The sequence below is a fragment of the Ursus americanus genome, chromosome 8 (assembly GCF_024610735.1).
Source record: "Ursus americanus isolate L20-20 chromosome 8, mUrsAme1.1.p, whole genome shotgun sequence".
NCBI lineage: Eukaryota > Metazoa > Chordata > Mammalia > Carnivora > Ursidae > Ursus > Ursus americanus.
This window is the reverse complement of record NC_142134.1, coordinates 45,238,498-45,261,584: the sequence shown is the minus strand read 5'-3', so window position 1 is coordinate 45,261,584 and position 23,087 is coordinate 45,238,498. Positions and strand designations below refer to the sequence as shown.

General features: G+C 39.4%; 2 protein-coding genes across 2 annotated transcripts in view; both read right to left on the bottom strand.

The window, feature by feature from the left end:
* Positions 1-467, bottom strand: part of TXK (TXK tyrosine kinase) — a 65,122-nt gene extending 64,655 nt beyond the window's left edge. The window contains exon 1 of the mRNA XM_045815963.2: positions 163-467. Within this exon, the coding sequence (XP_045671919.1) occupies positions 163-178 (16 nt within the window). The 5' untranslated portion in view covers positions 179-467. The remainder of the gene's footprint in view (positions 1-162) is intronic.
* Positions 468-2,531: 2,064 nt separating this feature from the next.
* The window catches only part of TEC (tec protein tyrosine kinase), a 131,496-nt gene continuing 110,940 nt past the window's right edge, over positions 2,532-23,087 (bottom strand). Inside the window, exons 9-18 of the mRNA XM_045815928.2 lie at positions 20,921-20,975; positions 18,296-18,375; positions 16,974-17,107; positions 12,828-12,902; positions 11,902-12,073; positions 11,564-11,780; positions 7,837-7,901; positions 4,867-4,985; positions 4,626-4,783; positions 2,532-3,217 (exon numbers count right to left, since the gene is read on the bottom strand). Coding sequence (XP_045671884.2) covers positions 3,134-3,217; positions 4,626-4,783; positions 4,867-4,985; positions 7,837-7,901; positions 11,564-11,780; positions 11,902-12,073; positions 12,828-12,902; positions 16,974-17,107; positions 18,296-18,375; positions 20,921-20,975 — 1,159 coding nt within the window. The 3' untranslated portion in view covers positions 2,532-3,133. The remainder of the gene's footprint in view (positions 3,218-4,625; positions 4,784-4,866; positions 4,986-7,836; positions 7,902-11,563; positions 11,781-11,901; positions 12,074-12,827; positions 12,903-16,973; positions 17,108-18,295; positions 18,376-20,920; positions 20,976-23,087) is intronic.

Genomic DNA, 23,087 nt, shown 5'->3' with positions numbered 1-23,087 from the left:
AGTTACATCACTAGTCATTTGAATAACACACAAAACCCTGTCGCAACACCTGGGGAAATTTTCCTCCAAGTTTCAAAGCCTTATGCCTTCCTCTGGTGTTCAAGAGTAAGCAACAAGCCCAGAACAAGCCTTGAAGATCAAGGACGAAGCCGTCTTACTTACAGGTGGAAAGAATCATGGCTCTGCTTCTGCCGGGAGCTGTTCTTTAGTGACGCTCCAGTCACAAAAACACATCTTTTAACTGAAATCATAGCTCGCCCAAGATGTTTCTCACGAGCAGAGTTAACCCCACCTATTTTCCTGTTCTAAAAACCTCAGAGAAGTGTGTGAATGACAACGCAGTGGCCTATATAAGAAAGCTCAATAATCTCCATCCAGATCTCTGAAGGTGGCTGCTATTGGTTCCTCATTCCCAACTGTGTGGGTGACTCCAGCAAACAACATTTTCAAGAAGTCACCAAATTTTCGTGCAAGAGACCTTAATAATCATCAAATCAAACTGACATCACTGGACAGAGAAGGAAACAGGTGTGCAGATAGGACAAGGGACGCAGTGGGAGAAACAGAATTAGATTCTGGGTCCTGGAGTACAAAGTCTAGAATGTTCTGTCCTCCCACTCAGTACTGATACTTCAAGGACCATATTACGACACTTCATTTTTTTGTGGGGATGGAAAGCCAATTCAATAATGTACCTAAAAGGTAAATGAGCCATGGCTGAGAAATACAAAAACAACATCGATAAAAAAGGTACTTAGGAGTTTCACTTCATCCCCTTGGAAAACGTAACCAAAAATTAAAGCTAAAGGGAACAATTCGAATGAGCACATAGCATTTTCACATTGCCCTTCCTATTTCCTGCTTTATAGATTAAGATCTCTTTAAGCATTCTGGGTGGATTCTTCTATTTTTACTTCACTTTCTGTCTTCGTTATGCTTTTATACAAAAACTTTTGTTAAGTTTTGGTGAAAAATTTAAAGATTTTTTTGAAGAAGATGTTCCCAAATGTTGCCAGGTATTATCCATCTTGTTTTCCACATCAATAGTATACGTAACAATTAGTACAAGGACTATACTTTGTCCTCCTTTTTCTTCAATATCACCCAGCACTTTAAACACAGCTCCTCCAGGTGAAAAGGGAAGTATGTGACAGGATAGGGAGGTGTGGGAGGAGTCAAGATGAAGGACAAAGGAAGGAGAAAGATATAATCGATGGTACTCATACTCAAGTATAACGAGTATGACCAACTCCTTAAAGGAGCTACAATTCAGTTAAAAGGTGCATATGTTTTCGTGAGGGGGGTGTGGTTAAACAGGAGGATGAGGAGGAAGGTGGCAAACAGACTGTGACAAGACATAAGATAATTTTTTTCCCATTATAAGGAGGATAAGGAAGGATAGCTTTCAGCGGATGGACAGACCAGAAGGGAAAGAGATGGTTCTCCAGGGTCCTAGGGAGGCACTGTTCAGAGCAGCCAGCAACAGCTCTGTGTTCACACAACACCTGTGGCACAGGCGACACCACAGCAGTCCCCAGAGCAGCTGAAACTCCTACAGAAAGGCCCTGTGTGTTGTGTGTGCCTCAGCTTTCTACCCCTATAATACCAAGAAAAATGTGTGGGGCAATATGCGGCCTCTATTGATAACAGAGACTGTTTCTTTGCCCTGGACGCATGAGGAGAAATGAAGGGTCTAACTCAGCTGGTGTCTTTGCCAGAGATTGTAATGGTCAGAAATCCACTCAAACAAACTTGATCACAGGATCTACCATGAGGCTCTTCTAGACAATCTCACTGATCCAGGAACCCTAGTCCAACCAGATCTCCTGAAAACCACCCAGGAGACAGCTCTATACACCATGCCCTCCATTTTTCCTGGTCTCTCTGCCAGAATTTGAGCTTGCTCCTGGGTCTTCCTTGCAGCGGGGGAAGGCTTTGTTGTGAACATCACCTCATTATTCTGCTCCAGAGCCCAGCACCTCCACTTACAGCACCTATGTCCTGGGGCAGATTCTTAAGACATAGAAAGTCATTAATTGTCTCTAGTTCAATTTTTTTTTAAAGATTTTTATTTATTTGGGAGAGGGAGAGAGAGAGAAAGCATGACTGGGGGGAGAAGCAGATGGAGAGGGAGAGGCAGACTCCCTGCTGCGCAGGGAGCCCAAAATGGGATTCAATCCCAAGACCCTGGGATCATCACCTGAGCCGAAGGCAGATGCTTAACTGACTGAGCCACTCGGGTGCCCCACCCCAGTTCAATTTTTACCTAACTTCAATTAGTTATGGATACCATGAGCAGGGTCACTCAGCCCAAACATGGGCCTGGTTGGGGGCTTAAATTAGACACCGCCAAACATGTCTGCCTTAGTGAGGCATTAGTGGTAGAAAGGTCCAGACTTTTTTCTCTTCAGTAAGGAATATTTGATCCCTAGGGGAAGAGAAATTGACAGCTGCAAGGCACAGTCCCTAGTCCTAAAAAGGTAAGTTCATATGTTACAGAATTAAAATTTTTAATTAAAAGACAACTCATGTTTCTTATAAATATATATCTTTATATATTATATATATTTACAATATATACAGCATACAAATATTTTTTAATGTAATACTAATGGCAGTCTTGAAAACGGATGTTTTCGAAAGAAAAGAGGGGTACTTAACCAAGATGGGTTCCTGATTCATCCAGAACCCACATTCTAGACAATGCCTTAGGCCCAGATTTCTGCAGAAGTCAAAGGAAAGAGAAAGGTTGCTGGAACAAGGCTCTAATTCCCTTTCCCTTCCCAAATATCCTGACCTTCCACTGACACCAGCCAACATGGCCCCACGTACACCCCTAAAATGGGAAAACCTTAGGCTTTGGGCGTCGTACCTAGCACAAGGTGGGCACTCAAGTACTTGTGGGATGGATAAAAGTGAGTGTTTTTAATCACCATCTCTCAGGCAGTGTTTCCATAACCTGAAAGATTCAGTCCCAGAACTAGGACTGGTCTAGAAGCAAATGCTTTAGGTTTTTCCACTTTATAAGTAAAACGGTCTACCTGTCCAAGTGCTAAATAAATTAAAAGTTAGCCACAAAGTGCCATTTCTTCCTCATGCTTCGGAATCTGGAAGCCACGGACCACGACATCACTTATCTTCCCGAAGTTTCTTCACACTCGACTAGTTCATCTATTGTGCGCAGCAAATCTTCAAAGGAAGGCCTTCCCTCTGGTTTCTACAATTAAAAATCAAAGAGAAGCTGTGGGTTCCAGAATCCATCCCTAAAATAACTTCTTACGTTCAAACTCACATAACATAGCACACGAGTCCAAGGTATTCATCGTTTTGGGACTAGAACACTCAGGTGTCTCCAGATGGGTCTACCCTAGCCTGCACATACTGTTGCCAGACACACCTTTCCATGACATTCCTTTTTTTTTTTTTTTTAAAGATTTTATTTATTTATTCGATAGAGACAGAGACAGCCAGCGAGAGAGGGAACACAAGCAGGGGGAGTGGGAGAGGAAGAAGCAGGCTCATACCGGAGGAGCCTGATGTGGGGCTCGATCCCATAACGCCGGGATCACGCCCTGAGCCGAAGGCAGACGTTTAACGACTGCGCTACCCAGGCGCCCCTCCATGACATTCCTTTTGTGTCTCCATTCAAGAATCGAACACAGCTCCTTATTGCCTGCAAAATCAAGTCCTGCTTATCTGCGGTGCCCTCTATCACGTGCCCTCCCCCATCCTCCTACTATCCAATTTCATTTCCCACAAAAACCCTCATGTGGGCTCTCTGCTCCATCAGACCAATCTCCACCCTCCTGCACACACACCACACTCATTACCACCACTTTACCTTTGCTCACACTGCCCTCTCCCACCCCCAGAAACACTTCCTGCCCAGGCCTCTCCCATCCCAGTCCCACTCCCAAAGTGTTCTTTGGAGACAGTATAACAAGTGACCAAGAGCATGGGCTCTGCTTCTCTGTAGCAATGTGGCCTTGGGCAAGTGTCAACTTCAGGAGCCCTGGTCTTCTCATCCACAAAGTGGTCATGGTAAAAATCTCTGCACCTCTGAAGGTTATTTTGAGAACTAAATCTAAAGCACTTAGTACGGTGCCTAGCACACAATACACGTGAGCTAATATTATCTTTCAAAAATCATTTCGGTGTCTAATCTTTTCTACGAGGTGACATTTCAATACACCAGGAAGGAAAACTTCCAAAGACTGTGGGTCAAGAGATCTGGGGGAAGTTGAGGGTTGGTGAAAGAAACCCTCTCTGGTGAAAGAGTAATACTTCAACAAGATAAGCGGTCCAGTGGAAAGAAGAGCTGCTTCTCCAGACTTATTCCCTCAGTCCCTAATTTAGGCAGCTGTGACAGGATTTCCACTTGGAGTGGGGTGGCAGCCTGAATTTATGATCTTAATTATTATCATTTTCCACTTCTTCACCTTCTTCTTCCTGTTATTCAGAACTGACTTGAAAGGGTTGGCTTTTTACCTAGAGTCAGAGATCATATGAAACGTGCACTAACTCACTAGGCTGTAAACACTATACGCTATTAATCTACCAAGCCCAGATCCCTAAATGTTTGAGAGATTCAGAAAGAGAGTACAAAAAAAAAATTTTTTTTTTACCTCCTGCCAACATCTCAGCATCACCTCGTATACATATTTGGACGCCAACTTCGGCCTGTAGAGTCGGTGGCCCCGGGTAACCATGGTTACCACTTCATAGTTGGTGTTTTTCTCAAAAGGCATTTTGCCTTCAGTGAATATTTCCCACATTAAAACACCTGGAAAAGGATAAAGGATTACCAGAGAATGCATCCACTTCCTCTTCAGAGTAGAGCTGAGGGGAAACGGACCACGTTCTTACCAAATGACCAGACATCGGATTTGCTACTAAAGCGACTGTAATTAAACACCTCAGGCGGACACCACTTCACTGGAAATTTTGCACCAGAAGAACTTGTGTATTGATCGTCCAGAACGTACCTAAAGTAAGACACACCACAGGTTTACGCCTCTGAGTTACGATGTGGCACATGTTCTTCAATTTTTTTCCCCTCTTAGAATCAAAAACACAGTTGACTGAAGTCCAACAAGCATCCGGTTGAAGCTAAATGTTTGCCTCCGTGGCCACGCCTGGTGATTTCCACCTTCCCCCGAGAATCACTCGTGTGCTTGCGATGGACGCTTTGTAACACTAGTATCTGCACTTTCATTTGTCTGTGTGTTTTTCTTTTTTATAAGGCAATAGAGGCAGGACACAATAAAAGAGTGAGCTACTTTTTTTTTTTAAGCAGTTTTGTTCTTTAAACAAAATTTAACCCAAAGGCCCCACATGTAAAACATCTAAAGCAGAGCTGCTCTAAAGGAAGTGGTGCAGCGTGTCTGGAGACGCACGTGCTTTTGGCCCCCACGACTGCACAGAGTACAATTTAAACCTACAGCAAATGAAAAGAGCAAATTGCAAAATGACATCTGTAAATGGTGGAGGGTAGATTTTTTTACCATGACATTCCTCACTCTCTCACACACACACACTCACTCAAAACCATACTCTGTACTTTTTGCTATGCAAGCATACTTACATCCTTCTGGAAGGACACACACAACCTGATAACTGTGGCTCTCTCTGGGGAAGACCCTGGATCGTGGTAGTAGATATGGAGACTTCAGCCCTTTCTGTAACGTGTTCAGTATGTACTTACAAGAGGAATGTGTTTGCGTAATATATGAACATCTAAAGCTAATTTCTAAAAGCTCCATGAGAAAACATTCAAGTCATTGCACAAAGTCCCTCTGCTGCATGGTAACAATGCACCGGGAGTGGGATTGACATGCCCGTCCGGCAGGGGGGTCTGAGTTTAGGGTCTAATGAGTGTTTTAGAGGGGCTGATGCAAAGCACAGATTTTCTGAAAGCCAAACATATAAAAATCCAACATGGGAAACTGAAGGACAGCCTGTCAGAGGAAAGTCTTCATAAAAAGCACATAAAGAGCATTGGGTGAGGACTGTCCTGACAGGCAGCAGCCCCGCTCTCACAACGAGCTAAGCTCGGCCTGTGTGACCTGGAGCTGGGCGGCCTTGACAACTGCTCCTCCTGCTGGCCCTGAACCAACCACCTGGCCCTCTTCCGATTCCTTGAGGAGGCCAAGCTTGTCCCAAGTTTCGAGCATTCATACTTGCTGTCTCTTCCACCTGGGATATGTTAACCTCATATCGCCACCTCATTGGCTACTTCTATCTTTTTGGTCTCTGTCCAAATACCCCAGTCTCCAAGAGGTCTTCCAGAGCACCTGATCGGACATAGCTACCATCACCCTGCCTGGACCATCACTCAGCGCCCAACCACCCCACCAGCCCCACGTGACCTCTATCTAAGGGGGGAGCACATTTTTTCTGTAAAAGGCCAGATGGTGAATATTTCCTATTTTTCAAGCCATATGGTCTGTCACCACTCTCCGACTCTGCCTTTGTCGTGTGAAAGCAGCCACAGACAGCATGTAGTGAGTGAGGCTGTGTCCCAGTAACACTTCATTTATGGACACCGACATTTCAATTTCAGATAATTTTCACATGTCCTAAAATTCTTTTAATTTTTGCCAACCATTTAAAAATTGGAAAACCAGGGGTACCTGGGTGGCTCAGTTGGTTAAACTGCCTTTAGCTCAGGTCATGATCCCAGGGCACTGGGATCGAGCCCTGCATCAGGCTCCTTCCTCAATGGGGAGTCTGCTTCTCCCTCTCCTCCCTGCTCGTGCTCTCTCTTGCTATCTCTGTTGCTCTGTCTCTCTCTCTCAAATAAATAAATAAAATCTTAAAAATTGGAAAACCATTGTTGGCTCACAAGCTGAACGAAAAGGAGTGTTGGGTCACATTTGGGCCAGAGGCCTTGGTGTGCTGACACTCGCTTGGTCCCATCGCTGGGTTTTCCTCTCTTTGCAATTCTCTCAGGTCTTATGTCTCTCTCTCCTCCTGAATATAAGCTGCATATGACAGGGGCTCATATGCCTTCTTCTCTGCTATGGTTCAGCCTAACACCCCATACACAGTAGGTACCTAGTGTTTTTAAGGATGGATGTATGGATGAGGGAACGGACAGAGGAGGGAGAGGACAAATAATACTTTTTAAAGGTCTTTTCTAACACTCTATTAAAATTACAAAAATTAAGAGAATAAAAACACAACAGACTAGGTATTCTAAGAACTTTACTCCTAAACACATTTCTGTGAAAACAAAAGACGCTAGAAATCTAACCCTCCGCCAGGGAGAAAAGAAAGTAGAATATTTAACAGACTATACTCCCACCTAGTGGAGAGAATGATTAACATCATAATGTATACTTTGTTTTTTAATGAATGAACTTATCTCCGGAACAGCTAACAAGATTTCCTTTCTACTTCATCACTGCAGATTATTCCTGTGCTTATTAATTCTACAAGCTAATGTGACTATCACCTGACACCACATAATGAATCATGAAACAGTCATCATTTGTCAACAATCTGTTTACCTGAGAGAAAGCCCACAGTAACAGTAAAATGGATATATTCAGAAAAGAAATTTTTCAAAATATAATCTAATTATTTTATTGCCTTACATCAAAAACACACGAAGCAGAAAAATCAATTAGTTTTCCTATGAAAATGATTGATACTACAAATATTTTGCTAATGGAACAAAAGATGTGGTTTAAAAACAGCTCTTCAATAGGCTTCAGAAAAAGAAGTCGACACAGTCAAACTGTAAAAAAAAAGTCAGGCTTTCTATACCTTCAAAGGTAAAATATTAATTTAATCCAAAATTGACAGAAAATGTTCACATAGACTCAGCCTTACCTGGCCATTCCAAAATCTGATACTTTCACAACTCCCGCCTCATTTACTAGACAATTTCTGGCAGCCTGGAAAACAACATTTCAATGGTATATTAGTTACAAAGTTCTACAAAGTAGAAAAATATAGATTCTGTTTATATTCAATTTAATACAGCCCAGTCAACATTTACGGAAGGTGGAAATGTCTCTTTATAAATTGGATTTAACCCCGTGGATATGTCTCCAAAATGCATTTGAAAAAATGGGTAGAAGGACAGGTCAGAAGGTCATATGTGCAATAAGACATGATTATATGACTTTGCCAATTGTCATACCTAAATGAAGACTAACAAGGTCAACCTACTTTTCCCTCCTCCCATTTCTATTCTTACTGAACTGTCAGATTTTCTTATTAATAATGACTACATCTCTTGAAGTCCTTAATCCAGGTTCTCATTAGGTGAGTTTAATAACACACAACAAAGTGATAGGTAACTGATCGCTTACCCAATAGCTTTGCTCAGTGATTGGTCATCCTGATCTCATCAAAAAACCCAAAAACCAAAAAACAAAACAAAACAAAAAAACAGCCATGTGTAACAGCGTTTACCTTGTCATTTATAATGTTTCCACTATATTGTGATGTGACATATGAAATTGGGCAAATATAATTCTGGATTATGTAAATTATATTTTCTTGCCCATTCTTTAAGGGCAAGACATAGTATTTCTCAGAAGGAAAACATAATAACAATATTTTTAATGCCATAACCTATGGACTAAGATGCATTTTTGTTCCTGATGCTTTTAGCATTTTATTCTCTGTATGTGGCAATTCCACTTATATGAGATTACTCCTGCTGACGGCATTTTAAGAGTCTCTTCTAAAGTTCCCCAGATTTGCCCCCATCTTCCTACGGGGATATCTTATCATTACTTCACTTCATGGTCAACAGCATTCTTTGCCCAAAAGACAGGAGCATCAGAATCTTCCCTTCAGGGGCGACACAAACCTACCATGGTGATGTCAATATCATAAGCACGAAATTATCAAAATTGCTTTCACCAAGATAAGCTCTGTTTGGACAGATGTAGTCTGCCACACTCACGTAGGCATTCGATTTTCATCAGTTTTGAAAGTACAAAAAAAGAGGAAGGTGCTTAGTTCACAACTTTCAATATGACAGAGAGATGTTCTTTATTATCACTGAGCATAATAACAATAATGAATGTTATCTATATCACATCTATTTTACAGAGTCCTTTGCCCCAATTACATAATGCGATCTTTAAAACAGTCTTGTTACAGGAAAAGCCCAGGACCAGATGGCTTCACTGGTGAATTTTTGGATATGACACCAAAGGCACAAGCAACAAAAGCAAAAACAAATAACTGGTCTACATCAAACTAAAAACCTTTGCATAGCAAAGGAAACAGCAAAATAAAAAAGGGAAACTACAGAATGGGAAAAACGATTTGTAAAACCATATATCTGATAAAGAGTTAATATATAACATACATAAGGAACTCATACAACTCAATACCAAAAAAGCAAATAATCCAATTTTTAAAAGGAGCAAAGAACCTGAATACACAGTTTTTCAAAAAAAGCCACACATACAAATGGCCAAAGGTACGAGAAAAGGTGCTCAACATCACTCATCATCAGGGAAATGCAAATCAAAACCACAATGAGATATCACCTCACACCTGTCAGGATGGCTATGATCAAAAATACAAAAGATGACAAAGGTTGTCAAGGAAGAAAACGTGAAGAAAGGGGAACCCTTGTATACTATTTGTGGGAATGTAAATTGGTACAGCCATTGTGGAAAATAGTATGGAGTTTACTCAAAAAACTAAAAGTAGAACTACCATATGATCCAGCAATCCCACTTCTGAATATATACAAGAGGAAATGAAATCAGTACCTCAAAGAGATGTCTCAACTCCCATATTCATAGGAGCATTACTCACAATAGCCAAGCCATGAAATAATCTAACTGTCTATCAACGGATGAGTAAATAAAGATGATGTGGTATATCTATACAGTGGAATATTATTCAGCCATTAAAAAAATCTTGTCCTTGTGGCAACGTGGATGAACCTGGAGGGCATTATGCTAAAGGAAAAAAGCCCAACAGAAAGACAAATACTCTATATCATTTACATATGGAATCTTAAAAAAATGTAGAACTCAATATGTTCTGAGGATCTAATGGATAGCATGATAACTATAATTAATAATACTTTATTGTTTACTTGCAATTTACTGAGAGAGTACATCGTAAGCATTCTCACCACATGTGAGGTATGGATATATTTAACTTGACTTTGATAATCATTTCATAATGTATATATATATATATATATATATGTATATATATATATGTATATATATATGTATATATATATGTATACATATATATATATCAAGTCATTATGGTATTTAATATATGCAATTTTGTCAATTATACGTCAATAAAGCTGGGAGAAAAATAGTCTTGAGAGCAAACCAATATTATAATCCACTCACAATTTACAGATGCAGAAAAAGAATCTAAGAGAGATTAGGTAACTACCCTAAAACACATCTAGAAGTCAAGTCTTCACTCGCAAATCTTCAGCTTTTTATTATGCCCTAAGTCTAGAGATCGCATCACACAGTGGCTCTAGTGTGGACTCTAGAGCCAGACTCCCTGGGTTCAAATCCTGACTCCACACTATACTTGACTATTGGTAAGTTATTTTATCCCATTTACACCTCAGTTTCCTCATCTGTAAAGTGAAAAATAATAATCGTACCTACTTCTTAGGGTTATTATAATGATTACGTTAATTGATATATGTTAAATACCTATAAAAGCAATGTCTGCTTAAGCTGATTGTCTCATCTTTTTTACCTGCTTTGCTGCTATTCCAGAAGAAATGCATCCATGCTTTATGACAAGAAAGTTAAAACTAAAACATGGAAAAAAGTCCCAAGTAGAGAATCACATTCTTTTTAGTGAAAGAATGATCTTGAAGGTTTAATAGGAACTGATAGTTCTGTCGTCGTGCTGAAAACAGACACAATTGAGGAAAACAGGCAGAGGAAAAAAAGAGAAAAAAAATGGAGAAGTTACGGAGAAAGAGTAGGGGAGGGGAAAAATTAGGAAGTGTCTCCAGCACCATATTTTAGAACCAGCAATAGATTCCTTTTTCCAGTATTCTCAGGAGTTCATGTGGGCCTCCATGTTTTCCAAGTGACATCAGAAATCAGGAAAATAAACCAAGGATTCCTGTTATAGCTTCTGTGTACATGTGTGAGTGGAAAAGTGTTTAGGATTTAGTGAAAGGAGGAGTCAACCCTTAACTTCCCCATTTATCACCTTGCATAAGTCATTTCACTTCTCTCATGCTAATTTATCAAACAACAATGACCAGACAGACTGTTGTGACTAGCTATCACATGAGATTTTTATGGAGATCAAATAGTTAATATATGGTAACTTGCTTAGAAACAATGACCTATGTAGTTACATATTATTTATGCAATTGCCTATGTAATTATGTATTATATGTATTAGATTTGATCAAGGTTTTTCTGTTAAAATTATGAGGCAAGTTAAATTCACCAGGTTTAAAGACAATGGTGAAATATCGCTGAGAACAGAAATTGGATATTAATACATCATTGCTCATTTGCTGCCCCAGTGTTACAAAGGAATTAGGCCAATGAATGGGAACACGGGTGGTTATGATTACCAGATCTCTGTGAATGAAGCTGTTTCTCTCCAGGTACTCCATCCCTTCACACACATCTTGACACATGCTCAGCAGCACATCTCTACTAAAATGACCTTGTCTCTGTCGGAGGAAATTCAGAAGACAGCCCCTTTCCATGAACTCGGTAACAATGTAAATTGGTTTCTGCTGGGTGCATACACCATAAAGTTGTACCAGCTTCGGGTGTGTCAGCTTCCTGGGAGGGAAGTCATGCATAGACATAGTTACTATAGGAAAAGAAACCCGCAGGGCTATTAGCTGGTGAGCGGCTACTTTTTAATGCAAAAAGAGGAACCAGTAAGAACACGATAACTTACATCATCACTTTAGCTTCTTCTATAAAGTCTTCCTCACACATGGCACCTTCCCTAATAGCTTTGATTGCCACTTTGTACTGAGCTCTCCACTTGCCGAGCCTCACCACTCCAAACAGTCCACTCCCTAGTTCCCTCATAAAGGTCAGCTCTGAAGGATTGATCTCCCATTTTTCTGTGAGACAGAGGGGAAAGTGATAACATTTAATAAGGAGAACACAGCATGAATCAGTGGGAAACAGAGGAACGACAACCAAGGTCAATGTCAAAGTTACAGGGTAATACAATTATCAGTAAGACATAGAACAGACTTGTCACCTACATCTAAACTGCAAAAGGTGGCCTTCCACCCTCTGGGGAGGATATACTCCCTTCTAAGCCATCAGAGTACAACCAAAGTGAACAAAGGAAGGCAAGAAGGTGCTGAATAATAGGCTAATAATAATAGAGCTTAGAGGTACTTAGAAAAAAACATAATCGAATACTTTCTCCTTTACCATTCTTCCCCCTCAGTTTGTTGCCCCCCCCAATTATATCAGGTTAGAAAGAATTTAATCTTCTGTTTAAAAGGTTTTTGCTAGAAGCAACAAAGACAATCACGCTGGATGCCTTCTTTATTACCTCCATCCTTACTTTCCTGTGAGTAACCAATCAAGCTGGTGAAAACCAGAAAAGGATTTGATTTATTTTAGAAATAACATGGCAATGCTTATTTTTCACTAAGAGGAAGTTTTCTGCTGAATTATGAATAATGATGAAAATAGAAAATCTAGGGTTACCATAGCTACAAGTATAATCATCTAAAAACCCATACGATAAAACTATAAAAACAGTTCTATGTGGAATTCTAAACATCTAAATTGGTCTTGTAGTAATGGGATTTTTTTTTCCTAAGGAAAATTAGCCAATGCAACTACAAAATGAGTTACCATAGCTGAATCCTGCAGTGGTTGGTGCATTCTTCTCCTTTGTACTAACTGGGTACCGCAATCTTGTGACAAGTCCTGGAAATTGAGAAAGCACTGAAATTGAATTCATTCTTACTCATTCTGCATGGGAAAGCGCTAAACTTAGACACTCATGTATAAAGGCCGTTCATTTACACACTTAGTGCTCGTCCTCTGTGCGTACATACAGCACTCTGCTATATGCTAACCAAAAATAAAAAGAGAGGAAGGCAGGCAGGAAGAAGATGATCCTATTCTTTGAATTGACAATTTCATATTTTTATAGAACATAAAGAACTTTTAAAAATGTATGTTTTTATTCACTCAACAAACATTGCCTTCTCAATACTACGGTGTTTATCAAGCACTTGGCCAGCATATTCTCATCTCAAACACTTTTTTAAAATGTTAAAAGGTTTCTAATAGCTATTATCAATTATTATTTCATGTTCTTTTCCAATGTGATCCAAACTACGAAAGGGAATTACGGTAGTCTATTAAAAATTAAAGTGATTCACCCTGAATAACTCAATACTAGCATAAATATGGGGCTCTAAAATATCAACAGTGGGACCCCAAGTAGCCAAAGCAACATTGAAAAAGAAAAGCAAAGCTAGAGACATCATGATTCCAGACGTCAAGCTACATTACAAAGCTGTAGTCATTAAGACTGTATGGTACTTGAACAAAAACAGACACATAGATCAATGGAACAGAATAGAAAACCCAGAAATGGACCCTCAACCATATGGTCAACTTATCTTCAACAAAGCAGGAAAGACTATCCAGTGGAAAAAAGACAGTCTCCTTAACAAGCGGTGTTGGGAAAACTGGACAGTGACATGCAGAAGAACGAAACTGGACCATTTTTTAACACCATACACAAAAATAGACTCAAAATGGATTAAAGACCTAAATGTGAGATAAGGATCCATCAAAATCCCAGAGAACACAGGCAGCAAACTCTTTGACCTCAGCCACAGCAACTTCTTACAAGACATGCAAGGGAAACAAAAGCAAAAATGAACTATTGGGACTTCATCAAGATAAAAAGCCACACAGTGAAGGAAAAAATCAACAAAACTAAAAGACAACCTATGGAATGGGAGAAGATATTTGCAAATGACATATCTGATAAATGGTTAGTACCCAAAATTTATAAAGAACTTATCAAACTCAACACCAAAAAACAAATAATCCAGGTAAGAAATGGGCAGAAGACGAACAGACACTTTTCCAAAGAAGACATCCACATGGCTAAAAGACACATGAAAAGATGTTCAACATCACTCGGCATCAGGGAAATACAAATCAAAATCACGATGAGATACCACCTCACACCTGTCAGAATGGCTAAAATGAACAATACAGGAAACAAGAGATGTCGGTGAGGATGCACAGAAAGGGGAACGCTCTTACACTGTTGGTGGGAATGCAAACTGGTGCAGCCACTCTGGAACACAGTACGAAGCTTCCTCAAAAAGTTAAAAACAGAGCTACCCTACAATCTAGCAATTGCACTACTAGGTATTTACTGAAAGGATACAAAAATACTGATTCAAAGGGGTACATGCACCCCAATGTTTACAGCAGCATTACCAACAAAAGCCAAACTCTGGAAAGGTCCCAAATGTCCACTGACTGATGAATGGATAAAGAAGATGTGGTACATATATATGATGGAATATTATTTAGCCATCAAAAAGAATGAAATCTTGCTATTTGCAATGATGTGGATGGAGCTAGAATGTATTATGCTAAGTGAGATAAGTCAGTCAGAGAAAGACAAATACCATATAATTTCACTCATCTGTGGAATTTAAGAAACAAAACAGATGAACACATGGGGTGGGGGGAAGACAAAGGGAAACAAACCATAAGAGACTCTTAATGATAGAGAACAAACTGAGGGTTGATGGAGGGAGGGAGGTGGAGGAGAGGCTACATGGGTGGTAGGTATTAAGGAGGGCACTTGTGATGAATACTGGGTATTGTATGTAGGTGATGAACCACTTAATTCTACTCCTGAAACCAATATTGTGCCATATGTTAATGAACTAGAATTAAATAAAAAATTGGGAAAAAATGAAAGTATCAACAACTGGGAATATCAACTACTGGAAATCAGTGAGGTAGGTTAGACACTTTAACATAAGTTGTTTACAGCATTAAATACAAAGAAAGGCAGATATCTCTCCTATAAGCACCCATAGCACTCTGTATTTCTTCGATTACAGCATATCTCAGGGTAACTTTAAATTGTTATATACTTCTTTGTCTCCTCCACCAGACAGTAAGAGCTGAGAGAGATAGGATCAATCACTATCTAGTCCACCATAGTCTTCCTAGAGCCAGGCACAGTTCCTGGCATGTAACAGGCACTCAATACATGTTTGCTAAATGAGTGAATTTAGATAATGGTGAGGAATAAGACTTATACAAGAACACACACACACACACACACACACACACACACACACACAAAGAAAGAAGGGAATGTGAACACTAAAAAAGAAAATAACAGAATAAGAGATAAAAAGTTCTCTGGGTGATAAACTGATATGAAAGTAGCTCTTCACACATGTTAAACACAGAGTTAACATATAACCCAGCAAATTCACTCCTAAGTAAGTCACCAAGAGAAATGAAAGATATTTCGATGCAAAAACTTGTACACAAATGTTCATAGCAGCATTATTCATAGCAGCCAAAATGTGGAAACAACCCAGATGGCCACCAACTGATGAACGATGACAAAATGGATAAACAAAATGAACACAGTGGATTATTATTTGTCAATAAAAAGGAATGGACCACTTATACAGGCTACAACATGGACAAATGTCAGAAATGTTATGTTAAGTCACACAAGGTAGTCACAGCAGACCACATATTGTATGATTCCATTGATATGAAATGTCCAGAATAGGCAAATCTTTAATGACAGCAAGTAGATTACTGGTTGCCAGGGCTAGACGGATGAAAGGGGGCCAAGGGGTGACAGGTGATGGGTAAAATATTTCTTTTGGGGATGATGAAAACGTTCTTAGATTATGGTGATACTTAGCACTACTCTAAATATACTAATGACCACTGAATTGCATACTTTAAATGGGTGATTTTTATGACATTTAAATTATACCCCAATAACTGTTCCTACCATTATCTGAGAACATGGCATAAATGTGGTTTCTGTTTTCGGTGTTTGGTATGTTCTCACTCTGTAGTAAGTATAGCAGAGATTCAAGAAGATGGAAAACTTGTCCAGGACATGATTGCTCTAGTCTTGGAAGCCAATAGCATAGGCGTAAACCCTGGGCTTGTCTGGCAGCTTCTGTGACAACTCTGACATAGACGTATCTTGGGTTTTAGTTTCATACAGTTAAAGAAAGGAAACTATTCGATGACACTTCTAAAGATGGTAAGGCAGACTTTATTTAGGACCACTGTGATTGGTATAGGGACCACTGCAATGGGATTTTAGAGTTTGAGAGAGATTGGGCTCAACTCCAAATATAGCATGGACAAATGGGAATTTACAGCCAAGGAGTGGGGTTGGGGTCAGTGGATGGACAATTACTAAGAGAAATGCTGGGGAGTGGGGGTTCTGGGATACACGAATCTAACAGGATCTTGCTGAAGACAAGCCAGAGTGACCAGACATCACTTGGCAGAAAATAAGGAACCTGATCAGATATTGAGTGTGAGTGGATTTCAGATATCAAGGTGAGAGTTCTGGTTAAACTGACTTAGCAGTGTTCTTGCTAAAACTGGATTTTACTAGAAAGTGCACCAATGGGTCTAAGAGATGGTTCAGGAGCCTGACTAAAGCTTGGTCAAGCAAAGAGTCTTTGTCAGCACCAAGGGTATAAATCACAGAAATGTGAACATTTATCATATACAACAAGAGCAACTCGTGTCCTAAGGTCAAGACAGCTTTTTATGAGACTTAATATTATTTCTATTTTTTCTTTGTATATATCACTTCCTTAATATGCAATAATTTTAAATTAATCACATTCTACAATTAACTACAAACCGAAAACTGCTCAAGGAAGAATTCATCACAATATCTGATCATTTTAATCACTACCCTATATTTGAAAAATGTTTTAATAGATCCCTTACCTGCTGCATTGTGCTTATGATACTCAATAATTTCAGGAATTGAACCAAATGCATGTTTTTCTGCCAGATAATACTTCTTTGGGGATGTTGTTGTTTCCTTTATATGATAATGCCTGAAACCTGACGAGCCCTCACTGAAACAAAAATCCAAATATGTTAGTACGAAGTTGGAATAATGTAACTTCATTTTTAAGATGTTTCCACCATGCAACCACAGGTCCCTACATATAGCCACTTCTATTCTCTGCACAACTTTTATTTTTCCCCATGTTCTTCTTAGCTTCGTCTTTCACATTAACAGGTGGACGTTTTTAAAGTGGTCACTGATAACACACTTGGCCCTTGCATGAGATTATGAAAGAGAAGATTTACCAATTCCATTTAGCAACAGTTAAAAGTCTTAAAATAGCTACTGGCTGGCTATTGTTCTTTTTCCCTGCTATTGATGTAAACTTGCAAACATCTAGAAGACTTATGCTTCTAAAAGTGAATAAGCCGACTTATAAAAAATGTACAAATTCTATTTTAGATATCTTTTTAGAACACAGATCTCCTCAAGTCATCTCTTGCTAAAGATCTTTTCAAGAGAACTCCCTTTGCTCTTAAAGTAAAGCTCCTTGACATAGATGTGATCTGACCTCTACTTTTATCTCTTAGGGTTCTCTTTCCTCCCTCACCCACCCCTCCCATTCTGGCTATAATATGCTTTTGTCAGTTCCTGGAACTCACCATATCCTCACCCAGTTCTGGGTTCAGGCAGTTTCCTAAGTCAGAAACACTCTTTTCATTCCCTTCAACTTCTGCCTTCATCCCCCATCAGGTCTGGCTAGATGTCCCCAGACTACACTTGTGATGAACTGGGATATCTGGGCTGTGTACCACCCCCACACACATACACACATTTTCTCCAAGCATAGGACTTACTCATGTACTACCATAACTGCCTCTTTGCTTGTCTGCATCCCCCACTAAGCTATCGGAGGGGGGAAGGGCAGGGTCTGTGCCTGCTTTGTTCGCTGTGGCATCCTTAGTGCTTAGTGCAGTGCACAGTAATTATTTCTTGAACGTTGCTGAAGTTTCTATAGACATTCTCAACAGATATATATATATGGAAAACCATAAGGAAAATTACCAAGAATAGGAAATATGGATATAAGGAAATATGAATATAAAAAATAGGACAGACTTCAAAAATTAAGTTTAGATTTTCTTGTTTAATGCTAAAATGCAGCATATTTTTTGAAAACTAGGAATCCATGCAAACTACATAGGAATTTCATATAAAAACTCAGAGAAGGAGAGATGATTAATTGAGTACTTACCCTCCAAACTTTGTATAAAGGGAGACCGTATACATGCCTGGTTGACTGGAATCCCTTACCATAAAACCACCTTCTTTATCCTAAAATCCAAGTTAAGAAATTTTTTTCAATCCAATAACAAGTATCAATGCCGTAGAGAAGATTCAAGAAACCAATCTTACAAGTTCATGATTACCCTTTGCCTAGAAAATCTGCTTTAGAGAAGCACGGCTTACAGACAGTTTCCATCTACATGACTTTCCCTTCACATTACTGTGCTAGGAGATTAATTCAAGAAAGTCCTCTCACAATTCCCCACAATCACAAATCTTCACACACACCAGCATGAGACATTTCAACAAGATATCTCTCAGGGCCGTTCCAGAACCGATAGACAAGATTTTGTAATTCCTTTTAGTTCTGGACATGGGGGGGAACAGTTACTGAAAAATGTATTTCTTAATAACTGGGTTTCATTTCATACATTTTTCATGTTTGCTATAAGCTTTGAATCCTGACTCAATATCATCTTCTATCCACATAGCATTTTTCCTGTAAATATCGGTGCTCTTTATAAGAACATTTCTTAAAAATCCTTAATTCCCCTGGAAATTGATATTAAATATCATTGTTCACAAAAGCAGAGTTGGAAGCACAAGCAAATCAAGCAGAGAAACCAAAAGACGAAACAACACAGAATGACTAAAAGATAAGTCCTCCTCAGGTTTTAAGCCAAACAAGAAACAAGTTAGGAACCTCCAAAGCTCTCCAACAAACACCACCACAATCGGTCTCCAGCTCTGAAATGGCTTTGAGAGTGTGTTTAATAGTGGAAAAACAAAATAAATTTTATTATTATTCATAGGAAAGACAATGAATTAAATAAAGCCCCATAAATAAATCTGATAAAAACAATTAGGTACAATCAATGATCCTAATAGTTCACCGATCCGTAAAATGTGTAATAGCTACCATGTACTTATTGAAAGCTTACTTACCCTGTTTTAGTACGTTCTAATATGTGCATTTACTTAACCCTCAAAACAGTCCTATGAGACAGGTACTACTCTTAACCCCGCTCTACTTTGCAGGTAGGGAAATGGGGCCAAGAGAGGTTGGATAACTTGCCCCAGATCACACAGCTAGTAAGTAACAGAGCCAAAATTTGGACCCTAGGCTTTCTAGCTACCCACTCACCTACAGCTGCCTCTCATTGTGGGGTCACCAGGGAGGCATATAAGGATTATGTGGGGAGTAAGTACAGTAACATATCATCTGAATCAAGTAGTCACCTGCTTTTGCTCTCAACATAAACTACAGAAATCAGTGTCCAACGAAACCTTGACTGGTGGCAATAAGCAGGAGGTACAACGAGAAAGCATGGGTTTAAAAAAATTGAGAACTATTACTAAGTAGAATAACTAGATCATAAACACCGAGAATTATACAGATCATCATCTAATCTAACCTCCTTATCTTATAGATAAGGCAAACAGACTAGAAAAGTCACAGCTAGCCTCAGGTCTCTTTACTCTGTCTACTGCAGCTTCTTCTATACTATATCTTATCCTTTCATTTTATTTCTTTTTAAAGTGTAAGAATTTTAGGGGCTCCTGGGTGGCTTAGTCGTTAAGCGTCTGCCTTCGGCTCAGGGTGTGATCCTGGCGTTATGGGATCAAGCCCCACATTAGGCTCCTCTGCTGGAAGCCTGCTTCTTCCTCTCCCACTCCCCCTGCTTGTGTTCCCTCTCTCGCTGGCTGTCTCTCTCTCTGTCAAATAAATAAATAAAATCTTTAATAAATAAATAAATAACGTGTAAGAATTTTAGCACATTTATTATTATTATTATTTGACATGTTTATCTCTAAAGGCAACTAAATAGTTATTAAAACTTCATTTGTAAAAGATATCATGTAATACTGATGTAAATTATTTTTAAAAAGTAACTTCAAAAACTAATGATGTACAATATCTTGGCTAACTGAATTTAAATTAAAAAAAACGTAACTCCAAACAAAAAGGAAAAACACATTTAAGGACTAAAATCAAGGTAGCAAATAATAAATCAGTGAGAAAGTAAAGAAAGTGTTACCCATGTATTAGCTGTTACCTATTCATACGGGTTTAATTGTTTCCCTCTCAAAAAAGATACATTGGAGTTCTAACTCCCAGTACTTCAGAAAGTGACCTTAGGTGGAGAGTTACAGAGAGAATCGAGTTGAAATGAGATCAGTAGGCTGGGCCCTAATCTAATGATGGAATCCTTTATATGAAAGGGTAATCTGGACACAGAGACAGATTTGCATGGAGGGGAAAAAAAGGCAGGACACCTGGAACAGATCCCTCCCTCACAGCCCTCAGAAGGAGCCTACGCTGCCAGCATCCTGATCTCAGAACTCCATCCAACTCTAGAACCAGGCGACAATACACTTCTGTGGCTGAAGCCACTCGGTTTGTGGTACCTTGTTTTGGTGGCCCCAGGAAACTAATACTATACCGATCCTCAATTGTACATAATTAAAAAGAACCACTTATATCACAGTATTTTTGAGGCTTTAGAAACAGGTATGTGACATCACCTCTCAGAGATCTGTTAAACTTACTTTGTGCTAAAACCAAACCCACAAAACAAGTACAAACACTTACTTCAGTTCTGAGGAGCTGCTCTGCTTTGCTTCTATTCGTATTTCTGCAATACCACCTGTACAGAAAGAGAAGTACCTTAAAGCCTCAGGTGTTTAAAATTATTTTTTATTCTTCTTAGGATTAAGGTCATACTGCTCATCAATAACAAATAAAATTAATAGGAATAAGACGGTACTCATAATCTCAATAATATAGGCAACCACTAGTAACATTTGGATATATATACTTTCGGACTTTTTCTACCCACATTTTTATGACGATATGTACATATGCCAACATTCAATTTTTTTTTATTAAAAGGGGATCAAACTATACTTGCTACATCATAACCAGAATTTTTTAATGTAACAGTATATGACAGACATCTTTGCAAATCTAGTTCTATGCGTCACGGTATAGATATCCCATAACTGATTTACGCTATTCTTCATTATTTAACATAAAAATCACTTCCAATTTTTCACTATAATAGCAAGAACGAATTTTACTCCACAAATTCAAACATGTAGGAAACATCACCCTACTTTCATTATTGTATATAATTCAATTTAAATCTCACCCCAAGCCCCCATCCCACCAACAGGCTGTAGATTCCATCTCAAGTCATTCTGGAGGCTCCCCTATTGAATTTCACAAAGGTGCCAAGTGTCAAAGCAAAAGAGAAGAGCAGGCTTCCTGGGTCTTCTAGACAACCCCTGGAGGTCACCTACGGCTCTACTGTAGGGATTCTGCCATAGCCAGCTAGAAGCACCTGCCCCCCTCCCCAGGTCCTGCCACCACGCTGTACAACAACCCCAAGCCCCTGCAGATCAGTGCCCTTCTTAACCCTTGGGAAATCTTTCCCAAGGAAACATGGAAACTGCCATCTCCCACCTCATCCTCGGAAATACCCTGTGCTCTCCCTGCTTCCCCAGCCCAATCTTTTCATGAGATTATAAGTAGGCCAAAGCCCGTGAACTCAGACTGTTTTCTTTGGCCTTCTGTTTTAAACTTTTTGTTGTTGTTTGTTTTGGTCTGTTTGTTTTAGATGCCCTTTAGTGAGCAGAGAACCCTCCACCACAGTCATATTTCCTGAGGCTTCCACCGTTATGAAACCAGACTGGCCCCTCTGGACATTTTAATTTCCTACCACTGCTTCAGTCTCCTATAAAAGAACTGGCACTTACTTTTGACCCAGCAAGCACCCTGAGACAAGCAAACATTAAGACCTTTTCTGATTGAGGAAGGGAAAAATACAATGACCGAAATACAATAACAAGATTTTTTTTTTTTGGTCTAGATTCTTTATGCACTTGTAGCAGCCAAACTACAATCTCAATACAATTACTGTTATTTTATTTGGAGCCTGAGGTGATTAACCAGAATTATGGGCATTAGGATCTCATCGTTGCAGACCCCACTTTACGAACTGAGACCAAAAGTGCAGTTGTGCTCAATCAATTTCTGAATGCAAGAGAAAGATACAATAAATGAGGAGAACAGCATGGATTCTATCCCTAAGCTTCTCCACTGATAACAAGAAACACTTGTCAGAATGCCAAAAAAGTCATAAAAATTAATTAAGGAAAGGCAACTGGAGCTCTCGTGGTGTATTATAAACCAGCAGGACCCAAAAGATTAAGGGAAAAAAAATTCTCTTTATAAATAACAAAGACCCAACCCCATATCTTCACAGCAAGAGTAAGCGATGGAGGTTTATTTCACATTCAGACGTAAGAAATCAATAAGGCTGCCTCAAGAGGAAATTAAATTTAAGATATTCAGAGAGAGAAAGAGGCTCTTTCCTCATCTAGTATATTCACAGTTTCCGGGAAGGGGAAAAGGAAATAAGAAAGAAAAGGAATCCATGGCACAAAGGGCAGGCAGGCTTTTTGAAATCCTGCCCTAAGCTGTCATTTTTATAGCATTTGCAGATTCCCCAGAAAGAATATTTTCCCTCCCCAGGATGTAAACTCAGACCTTTAAGAGTATGTTGAAGGAAGGGGAGGGGGGAGGAGTGATGAACAAACAGATGAATCAATTCGTGGTGAGTATTTCCCATGGTCCCTTGTGGCTTCTCTCCCTCTTCTGTGATACTTCCCACCAGGAGAGAAGGGAAGGACGGTGGTGCCTCTGCTGTGCTCATCCTAGCAGGAAGAGCTCTCGGGTAAACGTGAAGCCCCCCCTC